Source organism: Streptopelia decaocto, assembly GCF_964273445.1.
Source record: "Streptopelia decaocto genome assembly, chromosome: 6".
NCBI classification, from domain to species: Eukaryota; Metazoa; Chordata; class Aves; order Columbiformes; family Columbidae; genus Streptopelia; species Streptopelia decaocto.
Genome location: NC_138660.1, coordinates 57,035,698 through 57,056,377, shown reverse-complemented (window position 1 = coordinate 57,056,377; position 20,680 = coordinate 57,035,698). Strand labels below are relative to the sequence as shown.

At 40.3% G+C, this 20,680-nt stretch overlaps 1 protein-coding gene across 4 annotated transcripts in view; it reads left to right on the top strand.

Annotated features, from left to right (window-relative positions):
* Positions 1-20,680, top strand: part of ADCY5 (adenylate cyclase 5) — a 210,261-nt gene that overhangs the window by 158,575 nt on the left and 31,006 nt on the right. For all 4 annotated transcript variants that reach the window (XM_082056063.1, XM_082056062.1, XM_082056065.1 and 1 more), the window contains 2 exons: positions 6,154-6,294; positions 19,353-19,375. In XM_082056063.1, coding sequence (XP_081912189.1) covers positions 6,154-6,294; positions 19,353-19,375 — 164 coding nt within the window. The remainder of the gene's footprint in view (positions 1-6,153; positions 6,295-19,352; positions 19,376-20,680) is intronic.

Here is a 20,680-nt window from a genome sequence, read left to right as displayed (position 1 = left end):
ATGGAAGCCTCAAATCTCCTTAATGGATATTGTGTGAAAAATCTCCAAGAAAATCCCTTATCATCTCCTAAAGAGAGAAGATGATGTTTTGGTTTCTATCTGCTCGTAAGATAAATCTCATTAACAATTGTCAATCTTCAAAAGAGGATTAGAGCTTGCAGTGCAAGATGATTGTTTCTTGAGCATCGCTGCCTGTCAGTGGGCCAGCTGGTGTTTATACCTAAACCACTTCTTTGCTGAGTAGATTTAAGAACATAAACCAAAATACCATTATGGGCAGGCCCCATCTCCTGGGATGGAGAAGATATATTGACTTCTTAAATCATGCACTCACCAAGTTGTCTGCATGTTCTTGTGGAGAACCGAAGGTTTCTCTGAAGAGAAGAGGAAGACCTAAGGTCAGGATTCTGCTTCTTGCTGGTGTAGACAAAAAACTCAAAAACAGAGACACAGAGCACTTGGGACTTCATCTTTGAAATCAGGGCTGTGTTTTGACTAGGAGACTGGACATAGACTCAGGAGAGATGTGTATTCCATTCCAGACTTAGATTTTGAGGAACTTGTATCTTTGTGCCTCGATTTTTCATGGTAAAATAAGATAGGTCGCCTCCCCCCTCTTCTTTCACTGCTGTATATGTATTTATTGCAGCTCTGTTGCACAGTGTAGCCCTCAGCTGAAGTCTCTAGGCACTACTATAACGCTGCTCTGATGTGCTGCATCCCAGAGTAGCTGAGAATTGAGACATGTGCATGATCTTTGTAATTATTGTGCTAAATTAAAACATAAAGAAACTGCTACCAAAGGTCATGGATATTAGTATTTAGAGTTTGAGAGACTCCTGGTTTGCCCATGCTGCTGCAGCTTTCTTGCTCCCATAGCCATTTTCTATCCCTTTGTGAATAGTTTAAAGTTTTCTCCTCCTTTAAAAACTCATTTTCATGTTATATGAAGATCAGAAGTGAGAAAAGCTTTCTCCCATAGTCAGCTCAGTGAGTCTTGAATATTTTGCTTGATGATAGACAAAGTTCTAGCACTTAACTTTTTCCTTCCGTTTCTGTTTTATTTTAATGACTTCTTGTGATGTATTTAGCTAGGTTTTCAGTTCAGTCTGTTCCAGTAATGGCCATAAAATGTTCACCTAACTTAGTAATGGGTTCCTGTGAGTCGTGTCTGGGTTCCTGCTCTCCACACACAAGGCACAGGATTTGCATTGAACTGAGAGCAGGTGCGGTTTTGACCCAGGTAACTATTTGCCTGGGCTATTCCTCTGTTCACACGGATAGACATGAACTATCGGAATACCCAGTCCATGATCCTACAGCCATTGAAACCAAACAATACCAGGAGTTATGATGAATCTATAAAATATAACAGCGTCTGTTCCATACCCTTTCTGCTTACTGTTGCCATGGGGAGCCATGACTTTAACTTTTCTGCCTTTTTTGTTTATTTGACTCTTTCATTGTGTTAATACCATTTCTTTGGCACAGAGTAAATGGGAGGAACATTTATGTAATATTTTTGTTCCAGGAACTCAGATTAGCTCCTTCTTTGAAAATAGTTGGGGGTTTTTTTGGTTTGTTGTTTTGGTTTTTTATTTTTCCTTCTTAAAGATGTTGTTAACTGGGATAGATTTAGTTGAGCTTTAGGGTGAAAAAAAGCTAGATTCTGATCACTCAGTTTTTAAATAAAATCCTTAGAGCTGAAAATGTGGTCCTTTTTTCTGTATGGTATACAGAAGAGTTGCTTTCTATTGAAAGAGAATAAACTGCAAAGTTCTAAAATCCAGTCTGTTTAGGTTTCTCTCTCCTCATCTTTACCTCCAGATCCACTTTCACCTTCTCGTGTGCCCTGTGCTGTGCTGCTGCTGCTCTGGCTGTGAGGAAAGCAGCGCTCAGGTATCCGGAGCAGCGCAGCAGTACCTTCACTGTCACACTGTTATGTTCCCCAAATGAAAGTTCTCCTGGCTTTTTTTTTTTGAAAGCATAAATCCAAAGTTCCAAATCTGTTTTCCTTGTGTTTGCTTTCAATTCCTTAAGCTAGGGTTTTGATAATTGAAATATAAAGGTCTTAACTGTGTGATATGCAAGGGGTACCAAAGTTCATACAGGAGCATGTCACTTGGTGGTTGTTGGCAGCTTTCTGCTCTTCTTTGAGATCAAGTGCTGCACTAATTTGCAGAACCATCACAACTAATCTTCTCATCGTTTCTAATAATTGATAAAAGCTTTACTCTGGAAGGGTGGAAAAGTATGTGTTTGGAAGAGTGGGAAACAGACCTTGAGGTGAATAGGATTTTAACAGCACGTTAGGTTTACAGTTAGTTTTCTTGCCCTTGTCAACATTGTCAGAAGGCTGGGGAAATGCTTTGCTTTGACCACAAGTGGAAACAAAATGTGACTGTCAACAGCGGAGCAATACTGCTGACTAAACACACTGTGCTGGGTGCACAAACAAAAAAATGTTTATTTTTTTCTAATGACTTTCAATTGCCGTAAACATGGGTGTTTCTTTTAACAATAGCAGGTACACAACAGTTTCAGAAGGGATTGTTGATGGTGGCCTTAAAACAGCTCAACGAAACTTTGGCTGTAACTCCTAAAAAAACAAATCTCATTCTTTTCTAAATAGTGTCCTGGAACTCCATCCAGCTGAAGAAACAAAATGGTCCTTTAAGTGTTGGGCATGTGACTCTCCTAAAACACAATCAATCTAATATGATGATTCCTTAGTTTAACAAATTTAATCTTAGCACAGCAGGGTTCCACCCATGTAGATTTATGAAGGCCATGGTTTGGAGCATGTAGCACTGCAAGAAGTATCATTCACATGTCAATAGGACTTCAAGACAATTTAATCTGTAGCTGAATCTGAAATGGCCGATCCATGTTCAGCTTTCACTGCTTTGTTGCACTGATAGTGATCAATATGCTGGAAAATCCTATTGCACACTAAAGGAGTAACAGGCATTCTTGATGCAACTGATAAATATAAGAAAATACCAGCTATTTTTGCTGTTTTGTTATAGCATTACAGTAGCTCAGTGTGTGGGAACTGGTGGTGGGAACACAATAAAACCTCTGGGAATAAGATTTACAGTCTCTTTGCAAGTCCAGATTTGGAAAGTTCCCACAACAGCTTCCTGGAGTTTAGCCACTTTAAATCTGAAAAACTCATTGCTGTCAGAAACTCTTACACCTGCTCCTGTTGTTGGTAGTATCTGTAATGAGTAGGACCGAAAGGTATCATCTTTTCTTTACGCTTCTTTCCAGTCTTGTTATGCCTTAGGTAGCCCTGTGTCTAAATTGTCCTCATGCTGTCACCTAGCCAGGAAGAAATGGAGCAAGAGATCCTCATAAATTTCCATAGAGGTGCTATGATCTTTCTAATTCTTCGTTTTTAGAGACTGTTATTATCATTACCCACTGAATAAGTGATTTTTCAGGAAATAAATTACCTCAACTTTTCAAAATATTTGGTTCCAAAAAAATATTTTTGAAGAAGTATTGATGTTAACAACAAATGCCTATTGTTCAAGATAATATAGTAGCACAGTATGCAGTACAGGAAAACAAATACCCACTGTGCTTGTATATATGTGTTTTAATCTGATTGGAAATATTGCTGAAACATAGTTCACAATCCAGTGGAAACCTTCTACAGGGAGTGGGGGGAAATACTGCCAGAGGTCATCTTGCCATGGAAGGTTTATGATGCCTGACCTCATGGTTAGAAATTATCTCGAAAGTGTATATTTACCAATGTGTCCCACCCTTACCTCAACCCAGATGTGTCAGTAAACATGTATGAGGTCTTTTATTTCTTTCAAATTATTCAAGTGATGCTTCAGAATCACCAGCACTAGCAGCAGGTAGAAGGATCATGAACTGGCTGAGATGGGTTAGTACATTTGCTTGGAATTTTGTCATTAAGACTTTTCTCAAATTCTAACCAAATTTACTAACACATGGAGGGGAACCTGCTGTATGTATCTTTTATCACCTGTTCATGTAAAAGCATTTGTAATGTAACCAAATAGCTTTGCTTTTATAGGTTCCTAGACTAGTTTCAGCATCTGGGGTTTTTTACTGCTTTTGGCTGAAAACCTTTCATTAAGTTGTAACAAAATGGATTGGCAGTGTCACTTCTACTATCGAAAACAATATATATATATATTTGCTTGGAGATAACGAAACTGTATTTTCTACCAGTTTTCTGACATATAATAGAAGAAAGAAGCATAACTGTGAAAAAGATTGTGCAACTGGAAAAACACAAGGAAGTGTGAATGATGGCAAAATGATGGCAGAGACCATAAAGAGCAGTGACTTTAAAAATAACCTCTCAAACCAGCTCATATCTGGACATCGGCATTGCATCACATTAGTATATTTTTAGGAACATTTAAAACGCAGGTCTCCTGGAGCTTGTCCAGTGGCTCTGTCATGATTGCTCAAGTGAAATTCAGCTGGTGCCAAGGGATGGAGTTTTCAGCTCTTGCAGATGAAGCTGTGGTGGGTTCAATGTGGGGAAGAGGTGACGTGGGAGGCACTTGCTGTCCAGGGGGTGTGCAATGTGGGACCATGGATGGCTCTCCTCAGCAAACATCCCAGGGACCTGACAGCTCCCTTAGGTTTGCTCCCACCGAGTTTCCTTGAGATCCTACACTTGTCATCCTGACTGGGTGGAAAAAGACCTTTGCTGGCAGCCTGTGGCTGCAGTGACCACTGCTACTCAGTGTCAGGGGCTGGTTGGGTGTCTGGCACAGGGCACGTAGCCTGCAACACTGCATTCCCGGGAAGGTTTGGTTGCCTGCGTGGTGAGCTTGTGGTCTCACGGGGAACATTGACATTATAGCTGTCTCTTCTTTGCAAGAAAAGAGATGATGATTTCCCATGCTTGTCAATCAGGCAGCTTTCCCCAGCGCTGGATTTTAGCAGGCTTTTAAAAATTTCTTTAAATAAAAATAATTTAAGGCAGCGTAACACTTGACATTTAACTCTCTGGTTGCCATGGAAATAACACCAGGTATTTTGCAAACTCCTGACAGGTGCGAGTTACAGTGTATAGTGGAGAATCAAAATAAATAAGTAGGGAAAGCAGACTCCAGGCAAAAAAAAAGGATGTGAACCCAGCTGTATTGTCAAACAACACTTGAACCAAAATTCTAGAGTTTAAAATAACCAATGCTTTCTTTTTGAATTATTCAGTTGTCTGAACACTCCCTGAAATCCAAAATTAGCCATTATGCCAAATTTTTTCAGTAATCTCATGGAAGGAGCTATTGTTTTGAAAAAGTTCAATCTCTTAAGTAATAAACAGCCAAGCTGTAGCTATCCATCCTGTCCGTATTTTCCAGCTCTCCAGAATTTCTCTTCTAAGCAAGGATGTAATAATTGCCACCGCTCTGCCTTCTGAGTCAGTACAGGTAAATCACAGTCCTCACTGAGCAAACCTCCGGTGCAGTCCTTGCTAGAGAAGAAAAGAGGGTTTGATCTTATACAATAAACTCCTGTCTTTCCGCAAAACACATTCCACATGGAAACCTGCCAGCCTTTTTAGCTAGGTAGTATATTCAAAGTAAGTAACTAACCAGCCTGTTATTTGGCTTGGTTATGTGCTGCACTTTTGTGCTCTGGTAACTGGTGTTGAGCTTGCCTAAATCATTTTTGACAGATCCCTTGCAAACTTTGCAGTAAGCTCCAACTACAACCAAGATTCCAAACCAGCTCTAGCAACAAAACCAAAGGCTTTGTCCAAACTTCAAGAAAGTTAGTGTCAGTGGCAAAACTTGCAGCTAGCATTAGGGTAGAGGAGACCATTTTGTCACACTCTGCAATACCATTACCCGTAACCTCCATTTTGGAATGCTTCTTGTGTTTACACAGGTTATGGTGGTTGTTCAAAACAGGCAAATGAGTAAAATGGTGGCTACCACTTAGGGGCAAGTGTTCTAAGCATTTTCACAGTGCAGGTGTAAACAGGGAGAGAAAAATGGTGGATTAAGACTGCTCCTGATCAGCGGCCACTTCATAAACTTCAAGGTGCAAAGCCAACTTCTGGAGCAAGAAATCAGGAGACATGCTTGTAAAATGACTGCCATGCAAGCGCTTCAAAATTTATTCTGCATTTCTCTTTCATTTGTATTTCAGAAAGACGAGAAAGCCACAATAGCCAAGATGAGCCGCCAGCGTGCTAATTCCATCGGCCATAACCCATCACACTGGGGTGTCGACCGTCCCTTTTATAACCATCTTGGCGGTCACCAGGTCTCCAAGGAGATGAAGAGAATGGTAATGATTTGCTTCGTGGACATTAATTTCATGTCTACTTAATACAGCATTATATATCTTTCCCTGCTTTGTCTGAAGGTTTTTGCAGCCCTGAGGGCATTTTCCAAATGGGGGTGGTAAATTCTACTTTGACTCCAGAAATAATAATAATTGGTACATGTGAGGGTGAGTGACTGTGAAATGAGGCACAAGGTTGTTTGGACGGGGAAGGGAGGCTGAATGGCACAAAGATGCTCTTTTGTGTGACTTGCCCCATGTTCGGAAAACTCATCCAGGCTGTGTGAAAAGACATGATTAGCTACAAAAATTGCTCAGTAACCTGAGCATTCGAAGAGCAGCTGACATACATTTGTACTAGATCATTACAGGCTTCAGCACCTGCATGGGTTTCTTGCTTGCCTTACAACAGCCAGATGCTGTTCACCTTCTGTAAGTACATGCCCATGTACGCTCATGGGTCCCCAAGAACCACGCCACTGCGTTAAACTCTTGAGAATACATTCTCAAGTACATGAGTTAATTAGCCCGAAGCAGCAAGTATGTTCATTTCTTTCTTATACCTTTCAGTCCTTCTAAATTAAAATGAACAAGAGCTGGTTACCAACGCAATTGAACTGAGAGCACGGTTATGGCTTATTTTACAGAAAGTTGTAGATGATATCTTTGTTTCCTGCAATAAAGGTGAAGAAAAGAGGGCTTCTATTATAATGGCTATTTGTAATAATAATAAAAATGTTTAGTGCCTCTATAATTGCATGCGTAATCAGATTGCTCTGCGACTTCCTTAATGCTGTTTTCACCCTTCATACAGAGTCGGAAGTGGGTATTTCTTGCCCACTTTGTTGCCTGTAGTCAAAGTTCTGCTGGAGGTCATGAAAACCTCAAAGTACTCAAAAAACTTTTTAACATGAGATTCACTCCCACAGCTTAAAATTTTTGTCATAGCTATAAGCAACTGCATATGGTGTCTTCTAATGGGAAATGCTGGCACATTTATTAATAGTTGGTGCTAATATTATTCAATCATGATATTATTCTACAGTACTAAACCAAATTTCTTAATCTCCATAGTAATGTTTCTTTCATTTCTCAGATCTCCAAATGAGGGCTTCTGACATAAGCACACAGATCAGTGGAACTGTGCATTTTTATGTGGGCTTTTCAATAGGGTGTGCTCAATAGGCATGACATTATTAGAAGAGCCTAATCACACTAGCTCATAATTATAAGTTTCTTTGAATAGCTTTTAAGGGGTTCTTGCAGCCTCCTGTTCAGAAACAAGGTGTAAGCATGCCAAATGGTATTATGCTTCTTGGTGTTAATTACAGTTTGCCGTGTCTAGCTGGTTGTTCAGTTGGAAAAACATAATTATTTATTGAAATATCAAGCTGAGTCCTAAAAACTTCACTGCCCCTTGCTTGTAGGAGGAAAAGCTTCTCTATTTTTTTTCTTTTTCTTCCTTATCTTGAAACTTTCCCTGTAATGGTATTTACCTTTTTATAAATTCAGCAGCTCAGAAAACCTTTTCTACTCAGTCTGCTTCTGTACTGCCTCCTGCATTAAGCTCTTTTTTGAGAGGCTGATGTCTGTGTTACATGCGTCAAGCTATTTTTTGAAAACCAATTTAAACCTGATTCAGATGTATTATTTTCAGCTAGACTTTTTGTTGTTCTTGGGGAATATTTTCTAAAATGTGTTATTTACAGTAGTTCCTGCTGCTTTATGTTGGAGATGCATTAGTCAAAATGAAAACATGCTGCTCTCCGCGGCCTAGGGACCATTTTAATATCTGCTAGATGGACATTTTATTGATTAGATCATAGGAACAATTTCTCCATCTCCTGGTTTGACTCTTTCTCTCTCTTTCTGTTAACTTCTAATTTAAATATGCATTTCTTTGTACCACCCAGCTTTGCACAGTACTTATTTGTCTGTAATTTCCAACATTGCGTTACATAGATGCTGTGTGTGCTTAAATGCGTGCAAAGAGCACACTGGCTGCAAACTGCCTGCTTAGAAATACACAATACAGACAGAAGGGGAGCAGAACTTCAAAGGCTTTTTTCAGTGCTCCTCTGGGATGACATGCCATTGATCTTGCTAAGCCGCACCAGCTTTCAAAGCTCCTGAAAATGTGCTTTGTTCCACATCACCCACCTTTCCCCCAGCCCGCTTGCATGTTATTCTATGGAGCCTTTTTTCTTGGAAACTGTGAACATGTAAGGTTGGATTAGTCAAAGCAGTAGGCTGAAGGCAGGCAGTGCAGTGTTGCTTTTCTCTTTAAAAACGGGAGCTCCTTAGCCCTGTAATTTCAAAATAGGTGTTTCTAAGGGTAATTGTGAGATAGTCCTTGGGCAGGAGCCAGGTAATGTCGCAGTGGTGTGCAGTTACATTATATTGATATGTAGATAATTTTTGTGTGGGGAATAATATGGGCAGTTATGAAGGACACATATTTTTTGTCACAAACTTAGAACATATGCATTATGAAGACAGCAATCTTTCCAGAAAAAAGAGATAGTTTTTTTGTCGTGCTACTTACACCTCCCTGAAAGAAAATAATAAAGTTTCTCAAATTGCACTTTTGGGAGGGAACTGTTATATTTAATAGAAAACAGAATTATTTCAGCCATTTTCCTTTCCTTTGAACACTGGCTCTGGTAGCTGTCTCTGTTCTTAGGATATATTAGCAATAGTCCTGGATGAGCCTGATTAGTATCAAAGTTAGCCGTGTTCTCCTTTTTCTCCCCCTTCCTCTTCTGCCGTGGCATTTCACCGTGCTGCCGTGTCGGGCACCCCGTATCAGGCAGAGCATGGCGCCGAGGTGCAGGCTCCGCAGGGTTTGTGTGGGAGGGCAGCCCAGCTGCCGGCACGGGAAGGTCGATGGTCCCCACTTTGCTCCACGTTGTGTCTTGGAGCTTAACTGCTGCTGGATCCAGCTGAATTTGCACCGTGCTTCTAGGCTTAGTTGTTCCCCTGGGCACAGAGGAGTTTATTCAAACATTTGTACATGCATGTAAGCAAGACAAAATAGCCTGCGCATATCCATGCAGCAGTATTTGAAAATGTCCTGGAAAATGAGTTATCTTCCTAGTCCTGGGGCCTGAGTCAGCTGGGATGGCAACTGTACCGACTCATCCCATCCTGCCCAACAGCCCCTTTGCTTCCTCATGCACCAGTCCGCTTTCCAGACCATCCCAAATCCTTCTTTTTCCCATCCTATTGCTTAGTGGTGGCCTTTCTTGCAAAGCAAGAGCCCGTTGCTGTCCCTGACCCCCACTAGCTGCTGGGACCACTGCCCGAAGCCAGTGAGTCCTGGGGACTGTGCTGAGTTGGGCTGCCAGGTCGGTGGCTGCCCCTGGGAAACTTACAGTGGAGGAAGCTGAGATACAAATGGCCTGGGAGGGCAAAGAGCCCAGCTCTGAGCTGGTAGCTTCCGCTGTAGCCCTGGCCCTGCGAGCCCGTGTCCTGGAAGGGGCCATGTTCCCCATGTAGCAGGCGTTGGATGGGTGGAGAGCTGTCCAGAGAAGCCTGGACAGGATCAGCTTCATGGCTGTATACAGAGTATGAAAAGAGACAGAGTGGAGCACAGCTGCTTTCTATTTTTATTACTTTTTACAACATGTTCTCTTCTTGCCTGAACAAAAGCAGTCAGTCTGGGACCAGTGACTGTATCTCTCTGGAAATGCAGACTTTTGTACTGCTCGTGCTGTACATAAAGGAGCAGCGTTCCCCCAAGTGTCCGTAGGCCAACCTTGTCTTCCCCTCTGTCTCTCTGGTCCAGTTTTTAATTGCAAAAGGGTCAAAAAGAAATGGTCTTGAAAGCATTTGAGAGTACAATATTTATACACTACTAAGAAATACTTTACTTTTCCCAGTATAGATTTCAGGTGCTTTTATAAATATTGATGCATTTTAGACTTCTGGAAATAATACTCATGTCTTAGTTTCCATCAGCAAAACAAAACTACTATTAAAAAAAAAACAAAACACAACAATTGAAGGATTGTACTTGACTAAACTGGAAGAGGTTTGCTATAAACAGTGATAAAAAGGCAAATGTTGATACCTTCCAAAACGACAGGCCTGTTCTAGATGACAAATGATTCTCTTGCATCTTTTACCCTGCTCAGCATTCTTGAGGCCATAGTTGGAAAACCACATCCAGTTTGGGATTACAATCCTTTAGGAGAATGTGGATGAATTGGAGATAGTCCAGTGGAGAAAATTACAAATTAGGAGAATCATAGAATCATTTTGGTTGGAAAATATTTTTAAGATCATCAAGTCCAACCGTTAACCTAGCGCTGCCAAGTCCACCTCTAAACCATGTCCCTAAGAACCTCATCTATGCATCTTTTAAACACCTCTAAAGTGTGAGAGTTTCACTAGTGTGATCTGGGAAGAAGTGTTGAAGTATTTGGTTTGTTTAGTCTAGAAGAAAGAAGATTTGGTAGAAACAGAAGTCTTCAAATACATGAAGGTTTGTAAGGACGGAAGATACTGATAAATCATTCTCCATAACTGCAAAGGGCTCTGTAAGGAGCTTGTGGAATTCCTAGTTTTTCTGAAAACATTTTATTTCTTTTATTCAGGGCTTTTCAGTCTGGAAGAGAATTGCAAAATCCTTTGCAAATATAGAAACAATAATGTAAAAAATCTATATTAGGAGAATTTACAGGGAATAAAAAATATAAGATTAATATGAGACAGATGTAAAGATTTTACAAAGTTTCCAATTTAGGCTATGCAGAACTTTGAGGCATTGATCTTCCCCCTTGTACAGGAGCCAGCTACACCCTCAGCATTTCTGACAGATATTTAAACATGGGCTGTGTAGCCCTTGTTTAAAAACCTTGAAGGCTCGAAATCCTACAGTGTTCCTGGGCATCCTTTTCAACAGCTTGATTATTTTTTCTTGATGTTTCACTTCAGATTGCCTCAATTCAATTTTAAAAAACAGTGCTGCATGAGCTATTCACAGTAGACAGAGGACAGTTTCATTTTCCCCTCTTTACAGTTATCTTCTTGGTATTTGAAGACCATTACCAGGTATCTGCTCGGCTCCAATTCCCTCATCGAGTTTGTTCCAAAGTTGGTGCTTTCCAGCCCCGTGGTTGTTCCTGTTCCCCTCTGAGCGCTTCCCATTTCATCGATAAGCAGTGGTGCTCACTCTGAACCCAGTAGACACTGGACATATTTGAGGTCTTACAACCAGACGTGACACAGCCTAATGCTCTGTGGCTTCTAAAAAAAACCCATTAGTTGTGTCATGAGATCTACTCAGCCGTGGAAAGTCCTGCTGTGTTGGATCTTAAGGCTGCCATAGAGCTATTATATTCATTTCACATTGGCTAGAATGACTGAGCATCTTAGCTTGTTCCACTGATGTAAGCTTTGGGGAAGGTTTACTTCAGAAACAGGTACCTCCAAGTCCTTATAATCAAATGTGAGCAGAGTGCCTAATGTGATTACTAAGCCCAGTTGTAGATGTCTGGCAGATTTCCTTTTATTTTTTCAGCTGTTGGAAAGGTTCAACATTAGGATGTTTAGGAACAGAAAGAGGAAACCCTGAAGATCTACAATACTGATTTCAGTCTGTCCATGCTTCTGTTATGAGTCTGAGTGCAACTAATGAAGCATTTAATTTGCAATGAAATTGCATATTACGTCAATGTTAGTTACAAAGTAAGAACCGAAATAAAATCAAAGAGGGATTATATATTTGTAGGAAATATGACTGCATACAGATGTTAAAAATGTGAGACAAAATTAGAAAAATGCATCCTGGATATGGCCAGTTCAATAAAGAGCAAGCTCATCTTTCAGGTAGGCACTGCCTGATTCCTTGTGGCGCTGCTCAGAGCTCCGTGCAGTCTTCTACATTATATTTGATTGCTTGGTGTTTACTTTCTAATGAAACAGCACTCATCTACAAGCCTGGTCAGTCAACCATAAAATATAATTCTTTGTCCTATTCACCCTGTCCTAAAGCAAACAATTTTCTGCACGTTGCATGACAAATACAGCTTACTTCCTCCCTTTGTGTCTCCAAGTTGCCCTTACAATACTTTTTCTTGTTACAAGGAAATCAGAATTGGGGAACAGGTGCATTAGAGGAACAGACACTCTAGCTGATTCTGTGCCAACTCTACTCCTTAAACATCAAAAATTATTAAAAAATTAAAATAAAACTCAGTAGGGCAAGTTTTCCTCGGTCAATAGTGCAACCCCGTCAATGAGAAGTGGATTTGAGTCCATGAATGAGGCACTGAGGGTTCACCCTCCTTTTAAAGGTTTCATTTAACTAGAGGTCACCATTATCCTCTTTTCCAGCAATCATCTGCTACATCTGGTAATAGCAACACTGACGTCAGCTGGGCTGGACAGGGGCGCCCAGTGGAGTAGAATTTGACCCACTATTTTTTCATTGCTATTGCAGTGTGCAGAATCCCCTGAACTCGTAATCAGGCAGGGAGAAACCCTTGAGGAATCTTTTCTGCTCTAATCTCCATGTCTTGCTACAGACTGGAGAGGAGATTGTTAGCCTAGTCTGAGTTTTATATAGCTAATTTGGTTTAGAAAGCTCACAAACAGCAGCGGGGGGGAGGGGGGGGGGTGTGCGGAATCCTGTCCTGTAGTTATGCTATATAATTGCTTTGATGCTTCTGTAAAGGTGATTTGCCTGATTCACATGTTCCTTGTAATCTCATATATAATAGATGAGTGGGAGCCATATAAAAAGCACTGTATATTGCTCAAATTGTCAGTTTTGTATCCTCATCTGCAAACTTAACTATTATTCTATTTGATCAAGATCTGCCATCAGCCTTGATTAAATTATTTAACAGAGGGATAAGAGTCAGTGAGATGCAACAGCCAGTCTGATGTTGCTTTTGTGAAACAAGTAGAGTTTAATATTTACTTGGAATTCTTGCACTGATAATTTTTCCACCATCCAATACCCTTTTCTTGAATAAATCGTAGTCATATAGGAAAATGTGGTTTAGAGTGAAATAATACTAAAAAATGTTAGACAGTTTCTGAGTGGGACTAAATTAAGCGTACAGAAATAAAGATACCAATTTCCCTTTATTCACAGAAACATTTCCTCTGATGTTTGTGGCAGTGAAGCCAAGGTGGACGTCAGAGTTGGAGTTGAGGCCCTCACCAGAATGATTTCCAAAGCTTCCTAAAGGGGACAGGAAGCTTTAATGACAAAAGGATGCTGGTCAGCAGGTTCGGGTCTGGTTTTCAGAAGGAGTGAGCAGCTCCCACCAGTGCCAGTGGGTGATTTCAGTTAAGGCTTGGATTCAGCCTGTCTGCATCGGATTAGAAGGATATTTGACAGTAGTTTCTGTAGAGTGTTGTTGTGTTGATCATCATTTGGAGTGTAGCGATCAAAGTGCAGAGATTAAGGAGCCAGGAACCAATTCAGAGCATTTCTAGGACTAGCTATTTTTATGTATTTTTCTGTTTTGCAAGTTCTAGTAACGGTGAGGTGCAGAACCACATACCATTTTGCTTGAAAACATGAGCTTTGAGCTAAAGAAATTTGAATTCAGAGTACACAAAAAACTGGGAAGTGTGAGCAACCTGCACTTCTCAGAGGTGTAAGTTCAAAGCCAGAAGTCAATTAAAAGTAAGGGGGAAAAAAACTATTTCAAAAGCAACCGCTTATGTTCCATAGATACAAATCTGATGGGCCAGATAAATTAATAGATTTGGCCAGGTCCAGTCTACCAGCGGGGGCTGCATATGAAATCATTTTGAGTAGAACGAAGTAGAGGGTTTTACCATCTGCGAGCAGTGCAGAAGAATGAAAGTCTATTTATCAAGTGGGGTGGGGTGCAGAAAGGGAGCACTTCAGCTTTCCTTTTTGGAGCTCATTAGTCTGTGTTCCAGCGATTGCAGACACACTCATCATATAATCTGTTTCATTAAAGTGGTTTTCTGCCAGTTTGTTGTTCTGCACTTAGATGCTTGTTAAATATCCTTCCTATCAGGCTTACTATTTTCCATGCCAGTTCTTTCTGGACTCTGGAATAGAAATTGTGTTATTTCTGGTTTGAGTACTTTGAAGTCCTTCAGTTTTGTTACTGCTTTTACACCTGACAGCATCTGTCTTAATAACCTTGCCTTGTTGACCACAGGGACAAAAGTAGAATGTATAACACTGCTGAAAACAGATGTGAATAATTAGTTTTGTGGTGAGGCCAAACCAGGTTTGTTTTTAACTGCATCCACTCTCAGCCTGTCATTCTCCTTTACTGTTTTCCATGGTCACTGTCTCTGTGAAGCACCTTTGCTTTGCGAGTTGACCGGACCTCTAACAAAGCTCATTTTGTCCCTATTCTCCTTGGCCCTGAGTCTAAAGTTCTTTTGATTTCTGCTTTAACATCATGTAAGTCCCATTTCAACTTTGTTCTAGAGATAAAAAAAGACAAGAAAAAACTAGTTTCTCTGTCATTTTTGCTCTTACAATCATTGCTGAAGTTGCCAGCAAAGTTTTTAAGGTAGAATCCATGCTTTCCAGCCACACTGCCATTAAGAAGGTCACAGAGCTCATCAGCCCCTCTACTGTCTTATTTTTGGAGCTAAATGAAAAGTTAAGAGGATGTAAAGTCTATTCCACTTTTCTTTGCATATTCACAATATGTTAATAATTGCAGCTAATGTTCTCAAAGTTAGAATTATTATTTCTAATGGTTCTTGAAGCATTATGGTATAGCAGTCAGCTCATCATGGTTTTGACAAACACTTTATCATTCTATTTAAGGAATCAGTTTTAATCTTCAAAGAAAAGGGCTTAGTTAATTTAGAAGTCAAGCAGAGAGATGGCAGTCATATGAGCTTTTAGCACAATAGATATTCATAAAATATCCCCCATAAAATAGTAAGCCTTAGGGACAGATACAGTAATGTAACACTCCTTCTTTTCCTCCTGCACATGTCTAGTCCCACTGAGGATGGTCATTAAAAGTAAGTGCTTGTAAATTCAGAGCCACCTGACCTGCCATTAAAAATACAGATTTTTGTTACAAATATCATGTAGAAAAGAAGAAAGAGCAGGACCATTCTTTGCTAGGTACTATTGCCTTAAAGGGAGCTGATTCAGCTAAGTTTTGGTTAGTATTCCTGAAGTCAGAGAGAACAGTCTTAGTCTCAGAGCAATTACTGAATGCTGTTATCTTTATGTTTGCAATCTGATGGCAGAATAATGCAGCCTCCTGGGGGAAGGGAAGAAACTCCAGTATCAGGGATATTTAAAATGAGACTGAATAAAAATTGCATGAGGTCCTATATGCAGCAGTCCATTAGTACTGCACTGCGATGAGATCTAACCCATGCCTTATGTTCCCTTCTAGAGAAAAGGAATTTTGGCCCTAACAGGGGGTACTTCATCATCAATGGTGATGGAGCTATTCTTGAACTCCTGTGATCCTCCTTTCTGTCTCATTCTTGTAGCCATCACAACTTCTGCCATTTTCATCCCCACTGCCAGTTCCCACTGTTTTCTTCATAGCACCCCAGAAAGCCATCAGCACTGCTTCAGTCTGCTGGGCACAAATCCATAGGCAGTCAAGAGGGGATTTATATACGTAACTCCAGGAACTGGCTGTTTCTCTTCTTATGCCCTTACTCCCCCTCACCTAAACAACAGGCACCTCATTTTTATCAGCTGTTTTGTTTGGGCATTCAAATTTCTGTATATGTGTGTGCGGAAACACCAATCTTGACATATCTTTGTGCAGCTCAGAACCTGCTGTGTGCCCAAACAGGCTGGTGCAGCCCTGGCAGCGAGCACAGGCAGCTGAGATCAGGGCTGCAGGGCAGCGGCTTTACAGACACGCTCGCAGCAGCAGCCCCCGTTATTTTACTTTCTGCTTGAGCTTGGAAGTTTGTCTACTAGATGATGAGTGTGTTAGTCCTTTAGGAATGAAGACAAATCTATTCAGACCATATTTCCGCAGGACTGATTGTGCTTAGTGTTTATCCTGTGTGTAACGCAGACCATTGCAATTCATGCGAGCAGCCTGATGCTGAGCCAAAGGGCTTTAATTGGAGCAAAGCATCTGAGTCCTCAAGAAACTGAACTATTTGCCAGCTGCAGAGAAGAAATACGAGCAATGTGTCATTAGTGCCCAAGCCTTGTGCGAGGGGAAGGAAATAATTTAAGAGCAGATTTTTCAGTGGACCAGGCATGCCCACAAAGTAGGAGGAGGTGAAAACACATTAACCAAATCCCAGGGGGAAATTTCCCTTACAACCCAAAATGAGGCGGACAGCATGACCCTGTGCACATGATCATCTCCTCTATTTAAAAGGTTTCTTGGTGTGTGACTGAGACACGGGCTCTTTAGTGGATACGGAAGAAAATCTCTGGCCTCAGCCAGATCCTAGAGGTATATTTGCTCTGTATCCTGGCAAAGTACTTCAGTGCAAATAAGAAGGATCTCCTGTAAAAAACAACCAGTTTTTAAGAAGCTGTGTTTGAGGGTTTTTTTCCAAAAATAATCCTGCATATCTTCTCCATAACAATTCCATTTTTGGCAATTCTGCTTGAACAATCTTTTGTATGAAATGAGAACGTTTGAAGTGAATCATTTAATTTGCTTAACTTAAAGAGGTTCCTACTACATTTAATTTTGAGCTGATTCTCTCTAATTAAAGTTCAAGTCACTTTTAAATATTTAGCCTCGTTAAATGAAGATCCAGGAAAGAAAATGTAATAATCTGTTCCTTTTTTGCTTTACCTGAAATATGCCTTTTTTGAGTTTTTAATTTTGGAACACCAATTTAATTTGACCTACCAGCATGAATAATTTCCAGCGTTTTGAGCACAATTTAGTATTTTACATTGAAAAGCTAGAACAATTAGTTCTGTATTATTTTATAGACTTTCCTTATAACAGTTTTGCTAGGGAAGAGAAGCAAGGGAGAAACAAATTCCATGTTGATCAAGGGATCACCCATATAAGTTACCAGTTAAACATGCATTCTATGTGTTCTTCCACATTTGAAATATTAAGGAATTTTTGAAGGATATGCTTAGCGAGGTTTTTTGATAACTTGATCTGGTTGGTTTGTATCCTCACATGTGCACCTAGAAGGCAGGGGTTTGAGATCTGCATTTAGTTTCAACATTTCGGTAGAGTGAATGGTTACGCAGCTGTCTGTGAAAATGAGTCCATTTTAGGGACTCAGTCAGCCATCCAGTCCCCGTGTGGCTAAGCTTGGAAACATGAACTTGATGTCTATCTAATAAGCAAGTACTGGCTCTTTTCTCATTGCTTCTCTTCCCTAGTTTCTTGGCTGGTTGCTATTCACGTTCAGCTGATTATTTTATTTTGCAGCCTGATTATGACATTGGACAAATTAGTGAGCGTTTTGTCTCCATGATTAATCAGTGAGCTTTTGTTTTTGGCACTGTGTTGTAGCATTGCTTAGAGGATAAATAAATAAATCAATCAGATATTCCTAACAACTGTAAAATGATTAAACAAAGGGAAAGAAAAAGCCATACAACAAGATGTTGAATGATTGCTTCATCGCTCTTTAATGTGAAATCAAAAAGTACATGGGTTTTTTGACTTGGATAAATGGGCATGCTGACTTTGAATCAACATTACTATGTCCTTATTCCCACCGAATCTCCTCCTGGTGGTTAGTACATGGGACTGAGAGACCTTAGCTGAATTTCTGATGGGTTAAGTTGGAGTTGCAGTTTCTATTCTGAAGTGTGGTTTTAGTCTGAAATGGAGTATGTAGAAATGGAACTTGCTCTGTTAGTGAATCACGGTCATGTCCGTCGACCTGAGTAACAACACCACTTTTTCTCCCTTGCAAAGCTGCTGACAGGGAGACTGTTCGCTTTACTTCTGCCTCTCGCTGTATTTCCACATCGCTAACTAGCTGTGAGGGCAAAATCTGTTCTCATTTAGTATCTGATCAGCGTTCTTGTTTCTGATGGTATTGGACAAGGCAAGTGCGGGGACACTTCTGCCCAAAGATTCTTCCTTTTTTACAGTCAGGACTGATCTCAGTTTGCTGCCTCCAGCCTGACAGTGGCTGCAGGTCCAGCAGCTGGAATATCCTCACGTGCTCTGAGCGTTTTTGGCCTGAGATCTCTGGAAGGAAAACAAAAGGAATTCTTCCTATCTCCCAGCTACATTTGTCTTATGTTTTGGAACACAGGGTACAAACTCTGTGCTTGAGTATTTGACCCTGCTTGTCAAATATACAACTTTCCTTGACTTCAGTTAAATTTAAGCAAAGATGTCAGAGGACAGATCTTGTCTTAGCCCGTGCAAAATGGCCATTTTGATGCCGTTTGGTCTATAAGGTATGTTCGTGCTAAACATATAAAACTATGCCTCTGCATGTAGGTTTCTCTGAGGTCTTCTACCCACTTGACCTATGGATGACTGGTAAATACCTACACTTGCTCAGTTCAGGTGGCCCTGAAGGAATTGTGAACATTTTGCCTTTTACAAAAATTATAAATAATTCCTGAAACCTTATTCAAGAAAACATGGTTTGTGTGTGCATGCAGTGAGAGGAGAAGGAAGGACACCCCTTGAGGTTCCTCCTGAAGAGATTAAAATCGTAATGCATCCAGCTTCCTTAGCAAAGCCTTGACTTAAAGAATTGAAACCTAGTTGAATAATATAGATGCCACATCTTATCAATCTGAGTTTTTTTCAAGTAAAATATACCCTCAGTTGTAAGAGCAGCATAATTTTCATTCTATCATTTGTAATGGTGACTGACAAACAGAAGACACCTAAAATAAAGAGAGCCAGCAGTCAGCTGAAGCATTTCCCTTATCTTCACATCCATAAATTTATATCTGAAAGCATGTGTTTTTTCTAAAACTGCTCTGTCTGCCCGGTGACACAGCAGCACAAAATATTGCCTTGGGTCACTATGGTTCTCCCTCCACACCTGACAGATGAGAGCCCTGAAAACTCCTCTCGAAATGCCGTTCTCAGGACACTTTGTGTTCTCAAGGTCAGCCTGTTTCCTAACCCTTGTGTCCTTTTCCTTTCTTTCAGGGTTTTGAGGACCCCAAGGACAAGTAAGCAAATTTACTTCTCTCATACACTGTTATGTTTGCAGATTTGGGATTTTTTTTCCTTGTATTAAAAAATGACAAAACTTAATGCCCAGCAGCCAAGAATAATCCCTGGACTCTCTGGAGGTTTCTCCTGGAGGGACAGCCAGTCGAGGCCATGGGATTGACTGATGTGCATTCAGAACTGCTGCTGTCCTCAAAACATTTATTCATTTGTGTGGTTCTAACTTGTCTTTATAATTAAAATGGTTTTGCTTCTCTTCCCCTTGCTCCCAGTATTCTTTGCTAAATAGCTTTGAAAATATCCTGAGACCAAAATCTTCCTGTAAAGTATGTCTAAGTGCTGAACATCTCAGATAAGAAAAATTTATGTATGTATTGAAATACATAGATTATTTCTTGAGTTTATTTGTATATATTTTATATTACTCATTATTACATATTGCTTATTTCTATATGTAAAAGTGAATTCAGAAATGACAGCTTAGTTGAAAAAGTGAATTCAAACTTGCATGCTCTGAAATACAGCTACATTAAAGCAGCATTTTTTTTATCCAGAACTTTTTAAAGTAATTTGTTAAAATGACAATTTAGCAAGAATGGTATTTTGAAAAATTGCTTTTGGAGGAAAAAACCAACTGTGTTCACCTTTTAAATTCTACAGCTGGAAATAACAAAAGCATTTCCTGTACTGAAGGTGTTTATAATAATTTCACAATTGGTGCTACTGAATGGCATTAAATGAAAGGTTGCTCAGCATGAGATCAGTGACAGCAGAGGAGACTGATGGCTAAAATGTGTTGCTGTTCCTCCTTATCATGCTTCTCAGGCTGTTGGTCAGGACTAAGCAGAGCTCTGTCAGCTGGGGCAGCTAAATGCTTCTGTGGGCCCTGAGCATCCGGCTTTGGGAAAATTCATGTTATGGTGGCTGAGCATTGACAGGGACTCCCTAAAAGTAATGGGATGCAATAAGGTTGAACACGGCAATGTTAGGAATCATTCTCTCCTTCCATTGCCCTTCACTGCAAACCCAATTTCCATAACATTATCCCTCTGCACTCTGGGATGTTTCACTGGTGGTACAAGGTGTCCAGGGCAATCACCATGATTTCTTTTTGCATCCATGGCTGCAGGGAGCTGGGCTGATACTAGATATACTTTGGACAGAAAAGGTCTAACAGATTGCAAAAAAAAAATCCTTAGGAATACTGGAATTTTAAGTATCTCATGAAACAGGATCTCTCCTTATAGTTTGTGCAACAGAATATAGATTTATCTGCCTCATTGTTGGTCCACAAGAGTTATTCC